The following is a 15,319-nucleotide window of genomic DNA, read 5'->3' as shown; positions in this document are numbered from 1 at the left end:
GTCCCTGCCCAGCCCTGGTCCTGCTCACTGCTGTCCTTCCCCAGCTCAGCCTCTGCTCACTGCTGTCCTTCCCCAGCTCAGCCTCTGCTCACTGCTGTCCCTCCCCAGCTCAGCCTCTGCTCACTGCTGTCCCTCCCCAGCTCAGCCTCTGCTCACTGAGGCACTCTCTGAAGTTCAGGGCAGCTTTGCTCAGCCAGGGGCTGCTGCTAGCAGGCAGAAGCTGATGGGGACAGCTCCTGCCAAGGGCTGGGCTGCACAAAACCTCTGCCTGAGCCTGGCTCCTGGGCACACCAAGGGTTCCTCTGTCCCTTCTGCCTTCCATCCTGATCCCTGTGCTCCTGAATCCAGTTCCCATCTGCCATGGAGCCCAGTCTGGACTCTGTCCCCAGCATCAGTGGTGCCAAAGGTGCCATCATTGCCCCCAGCCCTGAGAGCAGGTGAAGCTGCTGTGGGAGCTCTGACAGAAGGCTCCATGCTCTGTGACTCTTGGGGTACATCTGTGCCTGGATTTGTTGGTCAGGTGAAAGCAGCCTCCCCAATCTGTGCCCATGTGGGCAGACAGACACCAGCCCCACGGGGAGCTGAGATCCTCGTTGTGGTCATTGCCATATGAGCAGCTAATGAGCACCACCAGCCCCTTCCCAGGCCGGGTATGGACTAGGGAGACAAAGAGAGTGCTCATCAGGGCTGAGGAGGTGGGGAGTGAGGCTCCTAGACTGAAGGGCTGATGAAACACCCTCTGAAAGCTGTGGAGATGCTCCTGCTGAGTGTAGTTGCTCTCCTCTTGAGCCCAGGGCAGGGGCAGCCTGGCTGCAGCCTGAACTTGATGCACTTCAATCAGCACAGATTCTTTCCATACTGATTGACATTTGCTGCACTTTGCCCTGCTCTCTCAGAAGGCTTTTCAAACACTTTGGTTTAATGCTGTTCTTCTGCTGGGGGTGAGCTGGAAGGGGTTACAAAGCACCTGTGGGAGATCACTCACCACTTCAGCACCACCCCTCAGCAGCCACAAGCACCACTGTGAGCAGGGAGACAGTCTGAAGGAAGTGCTCCTCCTGCCACCAAAGCTTCTGTGCTGCCACACTGACCTGGCTTGGGCTGACAGAGCCAACAGGTTTGCCAGCAGCAGCCAAGATGTGAGGGCAGCTGCTCAGGCCTGTTCAGCTCAGGCTTTCTCCCCAGCCTGCTGCACAGTGCTGGATAGGATAGGATAGGATAGGATAGGATAGGATAGGATAGGATAGGATAGGATAGGATAGGATAGGATAGGGTAGAGTAGAGTAGAGTAGAGTAGAGTAGAGTAGAGTAGAGTAGAGTAGAGTAGAGTAGAATAGAATAGAATAGAATAGAATAGAATAGAATAGAATAGAATAGAATAGAATAGAATAGAATTAACCAGGCTGGAAAAGACATTTGAGATCACCAAGTCCAGCCTATCCCCCAACACCATCTGATCAACTAAACCATGGCACCAAGGGCCTCATCCAGGCTCCTCTTGAACACCTCCAGGGATGGTGACTGCACCACCTCCCTGGGCAGCACATCCCAATGGCCAATCTCTCTTCCTATGAAGAATTTCTTCCTCACCTCCAGCCTAAACCTCCCCTGGCACAGCTTGAGACTCTGTCCTCTTGTTCTGGTTGCCTAGGAGAAGATACCAACCCCTTCCTGGCTACAACCTCCCTTCAGGTAGTTGTAGACAGCAAGAAGGTCTCCCCTGAGCCTCCTCCAGGCTAAGCAACCCCAGCTCCCTCAGCCTCTCCTCACAGGGCTGTGCTCCAGACCCCTCCCCAGCTTTGTTGAGCTCAGCTTCACATGGATCTGAAGCTAATTCTCAGGGCAAGAAGCTGCTCTGCCACCCGAGGGGAGGAGGGGATGTGCCATTTTTCACCCTCCACTCCATGTTCTGGCTGATAGCTCTTTGATGTGAGAGTTCATCAGCAGCTGTTATGAGTTATGGCTTCCTTCTGCCTTGGAAGAAAACCTCCCCCTGCTTTTACCTGAGCTTTTCAGCCCCTCACAAACTGCCCAGAGCTACAGGCAGGAATGGCCACTCAAGCCTAGGAGTCAGCACTCTGCATTTTCATTCCCTTCCCCTGCACATTTTCCAGCCCAGACAGGCATCTCAGGCACCCAGCTTTGCTCCAGTGCATCACAGCTCAGCTTTGCTGTTGTTGTTGTTGCTGCATGCATCCCCTTAGATCAGCCAGCCCAACAGAAACAGCAGCAGCACTTGCAGAGCTTTCCCAAGGGGGGGAGGGGGGGAGAGCATTAGTTTAAGGATGATCTCAATTAATTGATTGTGTTTATTTCTGGCTTGGTTAATGGGTTGTGGATAATTTCTGCCAGGCTACATTAATGAACTTCAGAAAGTTGGAGAAGCCTTGGGGGGAAAAAATATAATGAATTAAGGGAGGGGGAAAAAAGGAGGACAAAAAAAAAAGGCAACCAAAGCCCAGGACATTTTCTGTACAGTTTTGTAGTTCTGTGCACCTGAAACAAAGAAGGCCAAAAGCCCAAGCCACAGCTTGGTAGCAAAAGGCATCCTCAGCCACTGAGCATGGAGCCCCCCAGGGAGTCCTGGCTATAGGATAGGATAGGATAGGATAGGATAGGATAGGATAGGATAGGATAGGATGGGATGGGATGGGATGGGATGGGATGGGATGGGATGGGATGGGATGGGATGGGATGGGATGGGATGGGATGGGATGGGATGGGATGGGATGGGATGGGATGGGATAGAATAGAATAGAATAGAATAGAATAGACCAGGTTGGAAGAGACCTTCACGATCATCATGTCCAACCTATCATCCAACACCACCTAATCAACTAACCCATGGCACCAAGCACCCCAGCAAGTCTCCTCCTGAACACGTCCAGGGATGGTGACTCCACCACCTCCCCAGGCAGCCCATTCCAATGGGCAATCACTCTCCCTGTATAGAACTTCTTCCTAACTTCCAACCTAAACCTCCCCTGGCACAGCCTGAGACTGTGTCCTCTTGTTCTGGTACTGGTTGCCTGGGAGAAGAGATCAATTCCCTCCTGGCTACAACCTCCCATCAGGTAGTTGGAGAGAGCAATAAGGTCACCCCTGAGCCTCCTCTTCTCCAGGCTAAGCAACCCCAGCTCCCTCAGCCTCTCCTCACAGGGCTGTGTTCCAAGCCCCTCCCCAGCTTCGTTGCCCTTCTCTGGACTCGTTCCAGCAGCTCAACCTCCTTCCTAAGCTGAGGAGCCCAGAACTGGACACAGTACTCGAGGTGTGGCCTAACCAGTGCTGAGCACAGGGCAGAATGACCTCCCTGCTCCTGCTGGCCACACTCTTCCTGCTGCAGGCCAGGATGCCATTGGCCCTCTTGGCTGCCTGGGCACACTGCTGGCTCATGTTCAGCCTACCATCAACCAGCACCCCCAGGTCCCTCTCTGCCTGGCTGCTCTCAGCCACTCTGCCCCCAGCCTGTAGCTCTGCCTGGGGTTGCTGTGGCCAATGTGCAGCCCCTGGCACTTGGATGTGTTCAATCTCCTGCCCTTGGCCTCTGCCCATCTGCCCAGCCTGGCCAGGTCCCTCTGCAGAGCCTCTCTGCCCTCCAGCAGATCAACTCCTGCCCCCAGCTTGGTGTCATCAGCAAATTTACTGCTGATGGACTCAATGCCCTCATCCAGATCATCAATGAAGATGTTAAAGAGGATGGGGCCCAGCACTGCTCCCTGGGGCACACCACTGGTGCCTGGCTGCCAGCTGGCTGTGGCACCATTCACCACCACTCTCTGGGCTCAGCCTCCAGCCACTTCCTAACCCAGCTCAGAGAGCTGCTGTCCAAGCCATGGGCTGACAGCTTGGCCAGGAGTTTGCTGTTAACTACAGCCATGCAGAGAGGCACTTAAAGAGTCCCAAGGAGAGGGGTTTTGAGCAGCCCACAGACAGCAGCAGGCTGCAGCAGCACTTCTGTTGGTTGCAGCAGCACTTCTGTTGGCTGCAGCAGCACTTCTGTTGGCTGCAGCAGCACTTCTGTTGGTTGCAGCAGCACTTCTGTTGCCTGCAGCAGCACTTCTGTTGGCTGCAGCAGCACTTCTGTTGGTTGCAGCAGCACTTCTGTTGGCTGCAGCAGCACTTCTGTTGCCTGCAGCAGCACTTCTGTTGCCTGCAGCAGCACTTCTGTTGGTTGCAGCAGCACTTCTGTTGCCTGCAGCAGCACTTCTGTTGGTTGCAGCAGCACTTCTGTTGGCTGCAGCAGCACTTCTGTTGGTTGCAGCAGCACTTCTGTTGCCTGCAGCAGCACTTCTGTTGCCTGCAGCAGCACTTCTGTTGCCTGCAGCAGCACTTCTGTTGCCTGCAGCTGGCTGCCACAGCCCCAGGGAGCTGCTCTCTCCTGTCAGCTCCTTTTGTGCTCATGCCAGAGGCTTCCCTGCCACTGTGAAAGGCTCCTGTGGAGTTCACTGCCCGCGGGGCTTGGGAGTGCAAAGCTGTGCTCCCTCCCAGGGATGTGCTTTCACTCCTGGCCCCTGTCAGAGGAGCTGCCTGAGGGGGAGCAGGGCAAGAGGCTGCTGGCTGCAGAGAGCCATGTGCAGGGCTCCTCTCTTCTGCCCAGGTGGCATTTAGAGTTGTCTTTGATGGAATTGGTCTGGTTGGAAGAGACCTTTAAGATCACAGACTCCAGCCATTAAGCCAGCACTGCCAGGGCACCTCTGAGCCATGGCCCTCAGCACCACTCCTTTCAATCCATGAAATGAAGCTGGGGAAGGGTCTGGAGAGCAGGGCTGGGGAGGAGCAGCTGGGGGGACTGGGGTTGTCTAGCCTGGAGAAAAAGAGGCTGAGGAGAGACCTCACTGCTCTCTACAGCTCCCTGAGAGGAGCCTGCACGGAGGTAGGGATCAGTCTCCCAAGGAACAAGTGACAGAACAAGAGGAAATGGCCTCAGGCTGTGCCAGTGGAGGTTTAGGTTGGACATGAGGAACAATTCCTGCCCCAAAAGGGAGGTCCTGTCACTGCAGGTCTGCAGGATCCCAGCAGCAGCTTCTCCTTGATGCTGAGGACTAAAGAAGTCAAAGGAGAGGCAGAGCCATCCGCGGTGCTGTGGCCCTGGGACTGCTGCTCTGCCTCTATCAAGTCCTCACAGATGGTAATCAGGTTAACCAGGATGAAGTGGGAGAAAATGACTAAGAGACAACCTTTTACTTAAGCTGTCATTACTAGAAGCTAGAAGGGGAATACTTCAGGGTTCCACAGTAATGATGAAGGTCTTTCATCCCGGTCTTCCTCTATTGAGATAGATGGTGGCTTCAAAAGCTGCCCTGGCTGCTGAGCACCACCCTGCTCTGCAAGGCTGAGCTGAAGGAACCATCCTCTCACCAGCTGCCTTCACAAGGGCCCTGCTGCAGCAATCTTAACTCCCTCCTGCTCTTTAACTCTCTCACTATTGTAACAGCTGAGATTGTAATATCAGACAGTCAAGATTTTCCCAAGGGCATGGCTGTCCAGTGTGATGAAAAACAGCCTGAGGAGGATCAAAGTCGTTAGACAGTGGCTCAGGTCCTCTCATCCCAGACCCCCAAATCAGTCCAGTGTGAAAGGGCCTTTCCAAAGTGTTCTCTGTGCCATGTCTCTGAAAGCTGCCTACAGCCATCCTGTCCCAGGGCTGGAGTTAAAGAGCAGACCCAGCAAGAACCTAAGGGCAGGGGGCAAGAGGATGGGGCCAGAGTCTTGCCTGTGGTGCCCAGGGGTAGGACAAGGGGCAGAGGGCACAAACTGGAACCCAGGAGGAGAAACTTCTTTGGTGTGAGGCTGCTGGAGCCCTGGAGCAGGCTGCCCAGAGAGGTTGTGGAGTCTCCTTCTCTGCAGAGCTTCCAACTCCCCCTGGCCACTGTGCTCCTGGGCTAGCTGCTGTGGGTGCCCTGCTGGAGCAGGGGCTTGGACTGGATGAGCTCCAGAGCTCCCTTCCAATTGAGATCCAACTGAGGTCCCATCCATGCTGAGATTCTCTGAATTCACCCCCAGTGCAGAGCCTGACTGATCCCTCCCTGGCTCACCACACTCACTGCAGGCTCACTCTCTCCAGCTCTTATTACAAGGCAGAGCTGGGGGTGTGATGTGCAAGCTGGGAGATCATCACTCAAGCAACAGCAGCAATGCAATGGATATCACCTGAGCGAGGCACTGGCAGAGCTCATCTGGCTGTAAGCTGGGGCCTAGGGGAGGTGGCATTTACACAGCAGAGCAGGAGCCTGAGAAGTTTCTCTTCCAGCTCCACAAATCAGAGGTGACACAGAGCTGTTGCTGTGTGGAAATGGAGGAGCAAGGAGATTGGTACTGGAAGTAGAAAATGGGTTTGTAAAGAGGTTTCACTTGAATGGAGGAGCTGGGTGGAAGGAAGGGACAGCAGTGGGCACCACTTAGGGCTGTAGATGATCTCCAGAGGTCCCTCCCAAGCCTACCTGCCTGTGGCTCTGGAGGTGATGTCAAGTGGAAAGCTCAGGAGAGGGATGCTGGATGCTGGAGTGAGATTGATCTAACAATAGCTGCAGCTAAAAGGCTGAGCTGCTGGGGGCTGGGGCAGCATCCAGCTAAAAGCAGCTTTAATTAAAAGGGAAAGGCCAAGGAGGTGAAAGGTGGAGACTAAACCACAATCAATATTGAATTAGCTAAGGAGCAGCTTGAATCAAAGCAGCTGTTAAGGAGAAAAAGGAAACAAGGGCACAGTGAATATTTGGGAGGGGGAAAGCAATGCATGGAGCCAAGAGGTGCCAAGGAGCTCCCAATGAAAGAATCTATCCCCTCTAATCTGCCTCTTGACTCCAGTTTGATTAGGGTATGGTTTGTGACAGTAGCAAAGAAATAAAGGAAGGTCTGAGCCCTGCAGCAGGGACCAAGAGTTCGATGCTTACAAGTAACTAAATGCCAGCCCTTTGGGCACAAACTGGAGCCCAGGGGGCAGGGGGCAAGAGGCTGGGGCCAGGCTCTTGTCAGTGGGACAGGGACAAGGGGCAATGGGCACAAACTGGAACCCAGGAGGTTCCACCTGAGCAGGAGGAGAAACTTCTTTGGTGTGAGGCTGCTGGAGCCCTGGAGCAGGCTGTCCAGAGAGGTTGTGGAGTCTCCTTCTCTGGAGAGCTTCCAACCCCCCCTGGGCACTGTGATCCTGGGCAAGCTGCTGTGGGTGCCCTGCTGGAGCAGGGGGTTGGACTGGGTGATCTCCAGAGGTCCCTTCCAACCCTCCCACGCTGGGATCCTGGGATTCTGTCACCTTTTGGTGTTTCAGTCTTGCTCTCACTCTGAATGTTGTAGTTCTATGGCAGAATCCCTCTTTGTCCTCGTGCAGTTGGTGTGCAGCTCAGCTCCCACTGCACAGGCTGAGGTGCAGGAGGGAGCTATCACTTCTGGCACAGGTCAATGCTCTATTTATCAAGCAGCAGTGTTGCCATCAACTCTTTCTCCAGGCAGCCCAGGAGCTGCTCAGCAGCTTAATGCTGATTTTACCAAGGCTGGTTTGCCTGCTCTCCAGACCCTGCTTTCTCAAACCCATTCAGCAGCTCCAACACAGCAGCCACAAGCTGCTGGGTTCCTTCTTTGGGGGGAGGAAATGATTCCCAAGCAGGAGAGTGAGAGGGTTTTATGATTACAGATTCCACATATTCTGTCCTTTTGGAAAAGGGCTTAGAGAGATTGATAGACCTAGAGGGGAAGAAATGCCAGTACGAAGGGAAGAGATAGCAATAGAGCTTTTCATTAGGCTGAATGAGGGCAAGGCTTAACCTCCCTCCAGCAGTGTGCCTTTTGCATGGCTGCCTTCTCATTCCTCCTGCCCTGCTCTCTTCTTCCTCCTAAGGAAAAGTTAACTGCAGTCTGAAGGCCAGGGAAGGTGAGCCAGAGAGGTTTCCCCAAGCATTATCCCTGTTCAGCAGTGTCCATCAGCTGAAATGCCAGGCTCCAAAGCCAGTTAAGCACTGCACAGGGGCTGACCAGGCAGCTCTTATTCATTTTTAAGTCTGCCTGATGGGTTTCTGAGCAAGGACTGGGGTTAACTTGATGCACTGAATATTGCAGAGTGCATTTAATTAGGGAGGCTTTGCCTCTGAGGTGGCTGAGGATTTATTCCCTGCAAATATAGGGGAAAGGAGAGGAGAGGGAAAGGAGAGGAGAGGGAAAAGAAGCTGCTGCATCGTGGTAAAATGCACAAAACTGCCCTGTGCTTGCAGTTTCTTGGGCTCGTAGCTCTAGAGGTCCCTTCCCACCCATACCATGCATTGATTCTATGAGACTGTGATCCTAGGATTCCCTGATTCCATGACTCAGTGACTCCCTGATTCCCTGATTCCATGACTCAATGACTCCATGATTCCCTGATTCCATGACTCAATGGTTCCCTGATTCCATGATTCTATGATTCCCTGATTCCATGACTCAATGACTCCATGATTCTCTGATTCCCTGACTCAATGATTCCCTGATTCCATGACTCAATGACTCCATGATTCCCTGATTCCATGACTCCATGATTCCCTGATTCCATGAATCAGTGGTTCCCTGAGTCCATGATTCCCTGATTTCATGACTCCCTGATTCCAGGACTCAATGATTCCCTGATTCCATGACTCAATGGTTCCCTGATTCCATGATTCTATGATTCCCTGATTCCATGACTCAATGACTCCATGATTCCCTGATTCCATGATTCAATGGTTCCCTGATTCCATGACTCAATGGTTCCCTGATTCCAGGACTCAATGACTCCATGATTCCATGACTCAATGACTCCCTGATTCCCTGACTCCATGCCTCCCTGATTCCAGGACTCAGTGCTTCCATGACTCTATGATTCAATGACTCCATGATTCTATCATTCTATGATTCAATTCCATGATTCCATGATCCTATGTTCCCAGTGCCCACTCCATGCCTTTTGACCAACACTCCTGTCCTTCCAAAGCGACACTGTCCTGCTTGTTTGGACATGGATCTGTTCCTGAGGCAGGTTGAGAAGGAGGGCTGAGCATTTTCGATGGCCCTTAGCTCCTTGTAAGTGTCTGACCCTCGGTGCTGCAGCTGGCAGATGGTTTGGTTTGTCATCTCCACTCCACTGCTGGTTGGGAGCAACAGGCTCAGTGGCTGCAGAGCTTTGATGCAACTGCAGCTGCAGATACAGCAGGAGTGCAGTACCCTTGTGGCTCATGGAAGTGGTTCAGAGAGTCATGGAATGGTTTGGGGTGGAAGGGACCTTAGAGATCATCCAGTTCCAACCCCCCTACCATGGGCAGGGACACCTCCCACTAGATCACACTGCTCAAGGCCTCAGCCCACCTGGGCTTCAACACCTCCAGGAAGGGGACATCCACAGCCTCCCTGGGCAGCCTGTGCCAGTTTACCAAGTACCACCCTGACTCCTAGACCCGGTGGTAGCACCTAAGGCAGTCCGTCGCTGAGCACAGCCGGCCTGCGCCCAAATGCCAGCTTCTGCCCTCTGTCAGGCTTTGCTCCTGGGCTGGGCAGTGAATGCCAGCCCAGGTCTCACCCCAGGAGCTGTGGGTGTCAGTACTTACAGCTGTCCTCCTCCTCCATGAAGATGCTGATCACGTAGCAGGCGTAGACAAACCCCACCAGCTGCAAGAGAGGAGAGGAGAGGCAGGAGTCAGGACACACCAAGCACTCAGGAAGGTTTAGCACAATGCTGAAGGAAGTTCCACAAGGGCAGGTGCAGGGTCCTGCAGCAGTACAGGGGAGGGCTGACCTGCTGGGAAGCAGCTCCAAGGAGAAGGACTTGAGCAACAAGCACAGCATGAGCCAGCAATGTGCCCCTGTGGCCAAGGAGGCCAATGGTCTCCTAGGGTGTGTTAAGCAAAGCGTGGCCAGCAGGTCAAGGGAGGTTCTCCTCCTCTACTCTGCCCTGGTGAGGCAACATCTGCAGTGCTGTGCCCAGTCCTGGGCTCCCCAGTTCAAGAGAGACAGAGAACTACTGGAGAGAGTCCAGTGGAGGCTCTGAAGATGCTGAGGAGCCTGGAGAGGAGCAGCCCCAGAGGGGAGTGGAGGGCAAGAGGATGGGGCCAGACTCTTTTCAGTGGTGCCCCTAGCAGGGAGGTTGGAGTAGATGGTCTCTGAGGTCCCTTCCAACCTGAGCCATTCTATGGTTCCACAAACACCTCCTCCTCAGCCTGGGTTTGTGTCTCTTGTGCCAGTGAGGGGAAGGGATTCAGCTCTTTAGGATCAGGGAATGGAAACACTGCTCCTGTGCTTCCCATGGGGACCCAATGCTTTCTTCTGGCCACCCCCAAAGAAGATAACCCCAGTGGGCAAGGACAGCCCTTCAGCTGCACTGCCCAGGCACATCCCTGCTTGGGAAATGATTGTCTGTGCAGCTGGGCACAACTGGTGCTACCTGAGAGCCCTGCAAAGCCTGCCCAGGAGAGGTTCCTAAAATAGCCTGGAGATTAGTGCTCAGAAAACTCCTTTCTCTCTGCTCCATTCAAGAAATCTAATTAAAGCACTCTGCTGAGGGTGCCACGGATCAGCCAGCTGAGGAGGAGGTAATTTAATCGTATCTACACAGGTCTAAGCTCCTTCAGAGCCACACAGATCACTCCCCAGCCTGCTTTCTGCCTGGCTGTGCTTCACAGGCAGCTCCAGGAGCTTCTCTGCAGGCAGCAAGCTTGGCCACAGAAGGGAGTTAGGGGGAGCTGAGGTGAATGAAGGGAAGCTGTGAAATCAATGCAGGTAAGATGAAGTGCATTAAATCCTGTGTGGCCTTGCCCATTCAGGAAGAAAGTGGCCCCTGGTTCACTGCAGCTTAATCCTCCTCCAAGGGATTAATCTTCCCCATGGAGAATGAAGCTGCAGGAGGCTAAAGCTGAGTCAGTGGTGAATGGGAGCTGCCACCACACTGCAGCACAGTCCAGTTGGAGATCCCTCTCCAAGGCTTTCACCTCTCTGGGGTTTCAGGAGTGTGGTTGTCATCCAACTCTCCTCTCTCTCTCTCTCTCTCTCTGAGCAGGCTGCAGCATCCCCAGCTCCCTTGGCTTTTCCTGGGGTGGTGTTCACAGAATCAGAACTGTCGAGGTTGCAACAGACCTTCGAGTTCATCGCACCCAGACACTGCCACAGCCCCTGGCAGCTGGACACCACTTTGTGGCCCTGCTGCTCTGAGCCAGCTAAACACAAACCAGCTCTGGCTGAGGCTGGAGGTGGCTGGCACCAAGCTGTCCTGAGCTACCAAGCCCCACTGTGCCCAGCGGTGTCTGCAGCCGGATGGGACCTCGAGCCGTGGCGGGGCTCTGTGGCAGGGGGGTTGGAACTAGGGCATCTCCAAGGTCCCTTCCACCTGAAGCCATTCTGTGCCTCTATGACACCTACAGCACAACTGTAAAGTGGGGAAGAGAGTCTTCCACAGGTGAGACCTTCCCAGACCCTTCAAGAGGGTTCCTTCCCTCTCTCCCTCCCCCCAGGTTCCTGACTGGAGTGGCTGAAGCCTCCTCTCTGCCTTTTCCTGACGGGCACACTCAGAAAATATTGACTCCAACAAATTACTTCTGCTGTCTTGATTAACCCAGCTGCTGGTTAATTAATCACACTGTGCCCACGTGCACCCACCCAGCCACCATCCTAACTGCTAGTCTGCAGTGAGCTGGCTGGGGGCCACTGCCTGGGCTCCTGGTGTTGGGAATGTTCTTGGCACCAAGGGGCAGCCTACAGTGTGTGTCCCCTGGTGACTACAGGAAACTCAGCTTGGCAGCTCTTCACTTGCTCAGCTTGGCTTCCAGGAGTCTTTCCAAGGGGCCAGGGGGGTGGTTACAGCAGGATGGCCAAGGCATCAAATGTCTCTAGCACCTGAAAGTCTACACGGGAGCCTCTGGCTTGATCCAAAGCCATTTAGATGCCAAACTGGGCTTGTCTTGACCATGTTGAGTTTCAAGGCATAGAACCCTTCTGGGATCCCTGTGCTGTACAGGGGACTGCCTTCCTTCTCTGCAGGGCTCAGGGAGGTTGTGGAGGTGTTCAGGGCCAGGTTGGATGAGAACCTAAGCAAGCTGGGCTGGTGGGAGGTGTCCCAGCCCATGGCAGGGGGCTTGGAACTTGGAACCACTAAAACCAGAAAGTGTCAGGCAGGGTGAGGTGTGGGATGGCATTGTCTGATACATGGGTCTGGATTCACCACCTGAAACCAGAATCATAAAGGCACAGAATGGTTTGGAACAGAAGGGGTCTGGAACTGGATGATCTTTAAGGTCCCTTCCAAGCCAGCCCATTCTATGGATCCCTGCATGGGGACACCACTGACTGCTGCTTTCCATCTGGACACAGCCACAACTCTTTGGTGGTGGCCACCCAGTGTTTCGAGAGGCACCAAACCCCTTTGTCCTTCAGTGAGTTGCTGACAAACCTGGCTCAGCTTCTCCAGGTCACAGCAATGAGCAGGCTCAGGGGATGGGAGGCAATGTCACAGGGCTGGAAGGGACCTCTGGAGACCATCAGCTGTCACCTAGGCTAAGCTGGCAGAGAGTGCAGTGAGGAGTGCACCAAGGCCTCTCTGATTCGTGGGACATGATGCTGTTATCAAGGCTCCTGATGCATAATTCATGTGCTGCTGATAGCCTCAGGTAGAAATCAGGCAGCAGCCTCTGGTAGCTCTCTTTCCTTTCCCCCTCCTGCACAGCCAGAGAGGTCCCTGGAGCCTCTGAACACTTTAGTCCAACTAAAACCTCTAGGCTTAAGCTATGGACATCTGCATGAAATGTAAATGCCTGGCTGAACAGAAGTGAAATTAGATTATATGAGTGTCCATCATGCAGCTGTGGGAAGCTCTGAAAACATGGAGGAGATTAAAGCCCCCAATCAGCTGAGCAAATGTGTGAGGGAGAATTGCTTTGCCAAGTGAACAATGCTGCAAGAGAGCCTAATGAAAACCAGGGACCAAACCTGGTGTCAGATGTGCAGTGCCTGGCAAATGAATGGCTTTTGATACTTGCCACTTCCTGTGGATCAACCTTTCCCCAGGAAAACAAGGACAAATGCAAGAGCAAGTGGGAAGGGATCACTGAAGAGGAGGCTGCTGTCTGCAGGCTGGAAGTGTTCCTGATTCAGGTAACTTTGAGGTGGTTCTTGCTGCTTGGCCTTGTCACCATCACCTTGTGACTCCCAAACACACCCTCACAGCCTGGGATTGCCTTCCTGCCACTGCTGCAAAGGAGGCCAGTGAGTGTGCCCTGGGTGTTTAAGGTCACAGGAAGCAGCACCCAAGGCTGTCAGGCTCATCTTCAGGATCAGGTGCAGCAGGACACTTGCCACTGCTAAGCTTCTGCCCAGAGTTTTGCAGACAACAGCACAGGGACCTCCAAAGTAACCAAATGAAGCTTCAACAGCCCTGGCTCCCAGAGGAGGTATCACAGAACCCCAGCATGGCGGAGGCTGGAAGGGACCTCTGCAGATCAGCCAGTCCCACATCCCTGCTAGAGCAGGGTGCCCTCGAGTAGACCACCCCAGGTGGGCTGGAATGCCTCCAGAGATGGAGACTCCACAACCTCCCCAGGCAGACACCATAGGTGAAACAGAGCTGGAAGACTCCTCCAACCAAAAGGAGAAGACAACTGACCTTCACACCCTGCCTTCATGCCCCTCTGCTCCGCACTGGTGAGGCTGCACCTCAGATCCTGGGGTCAGCCTGGGGCTCCTCACTCCCAGAAGGACACTGAGGGGCAGGAGCCTGTCCTGAGATGGGCAACAAACCCTTGTCTGGGAGGGAGCCTAAACTCAGCCTGCGATCACACAGGCTGCACTGGGGCCATGCCAGAGGGGTCTTTGCCTCCCACTGTCACTACCAAACCAGCCTAAGGACGTGGCTGGTGTCAGGGTGACAGCAAACCTCCTGTCCCACACTCTGCATCTGGGAGCTCACATTTAGAATAGAATAGAGTGGAATAGATTAGAATGGAATTGGAATAGATTAGAATGGCATTAGAATAGAATAGACCAGGTTGGAAAAGACCTTTGAGATCATCAACCTATCATCCAACACCATCTAATCAACTACACCATGGCACCAAGTGCCTCATCCAGTCTCCTCTTAAACACCTCCAGGGATGGTGACTCCACCACCTCCCTGGGCAGCACATCCCAGTGGCCAATCTCTCTTTCTGTGAAGAACTTCTTCCTCACATCCAGCCTGAACCTCCCCTGGCACAGCTCTTAGTCCTGTGTCCAGTTCTGGGCCCCTCAGTTTAAGAAGGACATTGAGACACTTGAATGTGTCCAGAGAAGGGCAACAAAGCTGGGGAGGGGTCTGGAGCACAGCCCTGGGAGGAGAGGCTGAGGGAGCTGGGGTTGTTTAGCCTGGAGAAGAGGAGGCTCAGGGGAGACCTTCTTGCTCTCTACAACTCCCTGAAGGGAGATTGTAGCCAGGTGGGGGTTGGCCTCTTCTCCCAGGCAAGCAGCAGCAGAACAAGAGGACACAGTCTCAAGCTGTGCCAAGGGAGGTTTAGGCTGGAGGTGAGGAGAAAGTTCTTCCCAGCAAGAGAGATTGGCCATGGGAATGTGCTGCCCAGGGAGGTGGTGGAGTCACCATCCCTGGAGGTGTTCAAGAGGGGATTGGATGTGGCACTTGGAGCCATGGTTTAGTAGCCATGAGGTCTGTGGACAGGTTGGACTTGATGATCTTTGAGGTCTCTTCCAGCCTTGGTGATCCTGTGAGATGTTGCTGGTGGAGAGAGCTGGAAGGGCGAAGGGCTCCTCCCCGCCTGCTGCCATCCCAACCACTCATCAAACCATCTGATTGCAGAAATAATAAGTTCCTGTCAGAGGATAAAAATCTTAACAGAGCTTTTCAAATTCAATTACCAGATGAAACCACCACGAATCCCAAAGGGCTGGAGGGGCTTCTCATTAGGGCTGCAGAGCAGCGTGACAGATTGTTTGGAGTGTGTCAATACCGAGTCATGCTGCTGGTGGAGTCCCCACTGCAAGGCAGAAAGCTTCAGGCAGCTGAATTGCCTTCCCCCCACCCCCCCTTTATGTTTTTTTCTTCTTTGAGAGCCAATATATGGAGAGAAAAAAAAGAAACCATGATTAAAGTTGTTATGAATCCAGACAGAGCACAACTTTGTCTGACAGCTCTGACCAGAGGGGATGAGGTGCAAAGCAGCATCAGGTCGCTTCAGACTCTGTGCTGGCTACTAGGTGGGCAAAGCTCAGTGACTGTGACAGGGGTAAGAGGGACATGGAGCTGCTGGAGTGGGTCCAGGGGAGGCCACCAAGATGATCAGAGGGCTGGAGAGCCTCCTCTATGGGGACAGGCTGAGAGACTTGAGGCTGTTCAGCCTGGAGAAGAGAAGGC

General features: G+C 53.7%; 1 protein-coding gene across 2 annotated transcripts in view; it reads right to left on the bottom strand.

Moving 5' to 3' along the window:
• The window catches only part of NKAIN3 (sodium/potassium transporting ATPase interacting 3), a 159,379-nt gene that overhangs the window by 5,964 nt on the left and 138,096 nt on the right, over positions 1-15,319 (bottom strand). For both annotated transcript variants that reach the window (XM_068162469.1, XM_068162470.1), the window contains exon 5: positions 9,543-9,603. In XM_068162469.1, the coding sequence (XP_068018570.1) occupies positions 9,543-9,603 (61 nt within the window). The remainder of the gene's footprint in view (positions 1-9,542; positions 9,604-15,319) is intronic.

The sequence above is a fragment of the Melanerpes formicivorus genome, unplaced genomic scaffold (assembly GCF_026170545.1).
Source record: "Melanerpes formicivorus ecotype bairdi unplaced genomic scaffold, bMelFor1.0.p_v2 SCAF_65, whole genome shotgun sequence".
Classification (NCBI taxonomy): Eukaryota; Metazoa; Chordata; class Aves; order Piciformes; family Picidae; genus Melanerpes; species Melanerpes formicivorus.
This window is presented reverse-complemented; position numbering and strand designations above follow the sequence as displayed.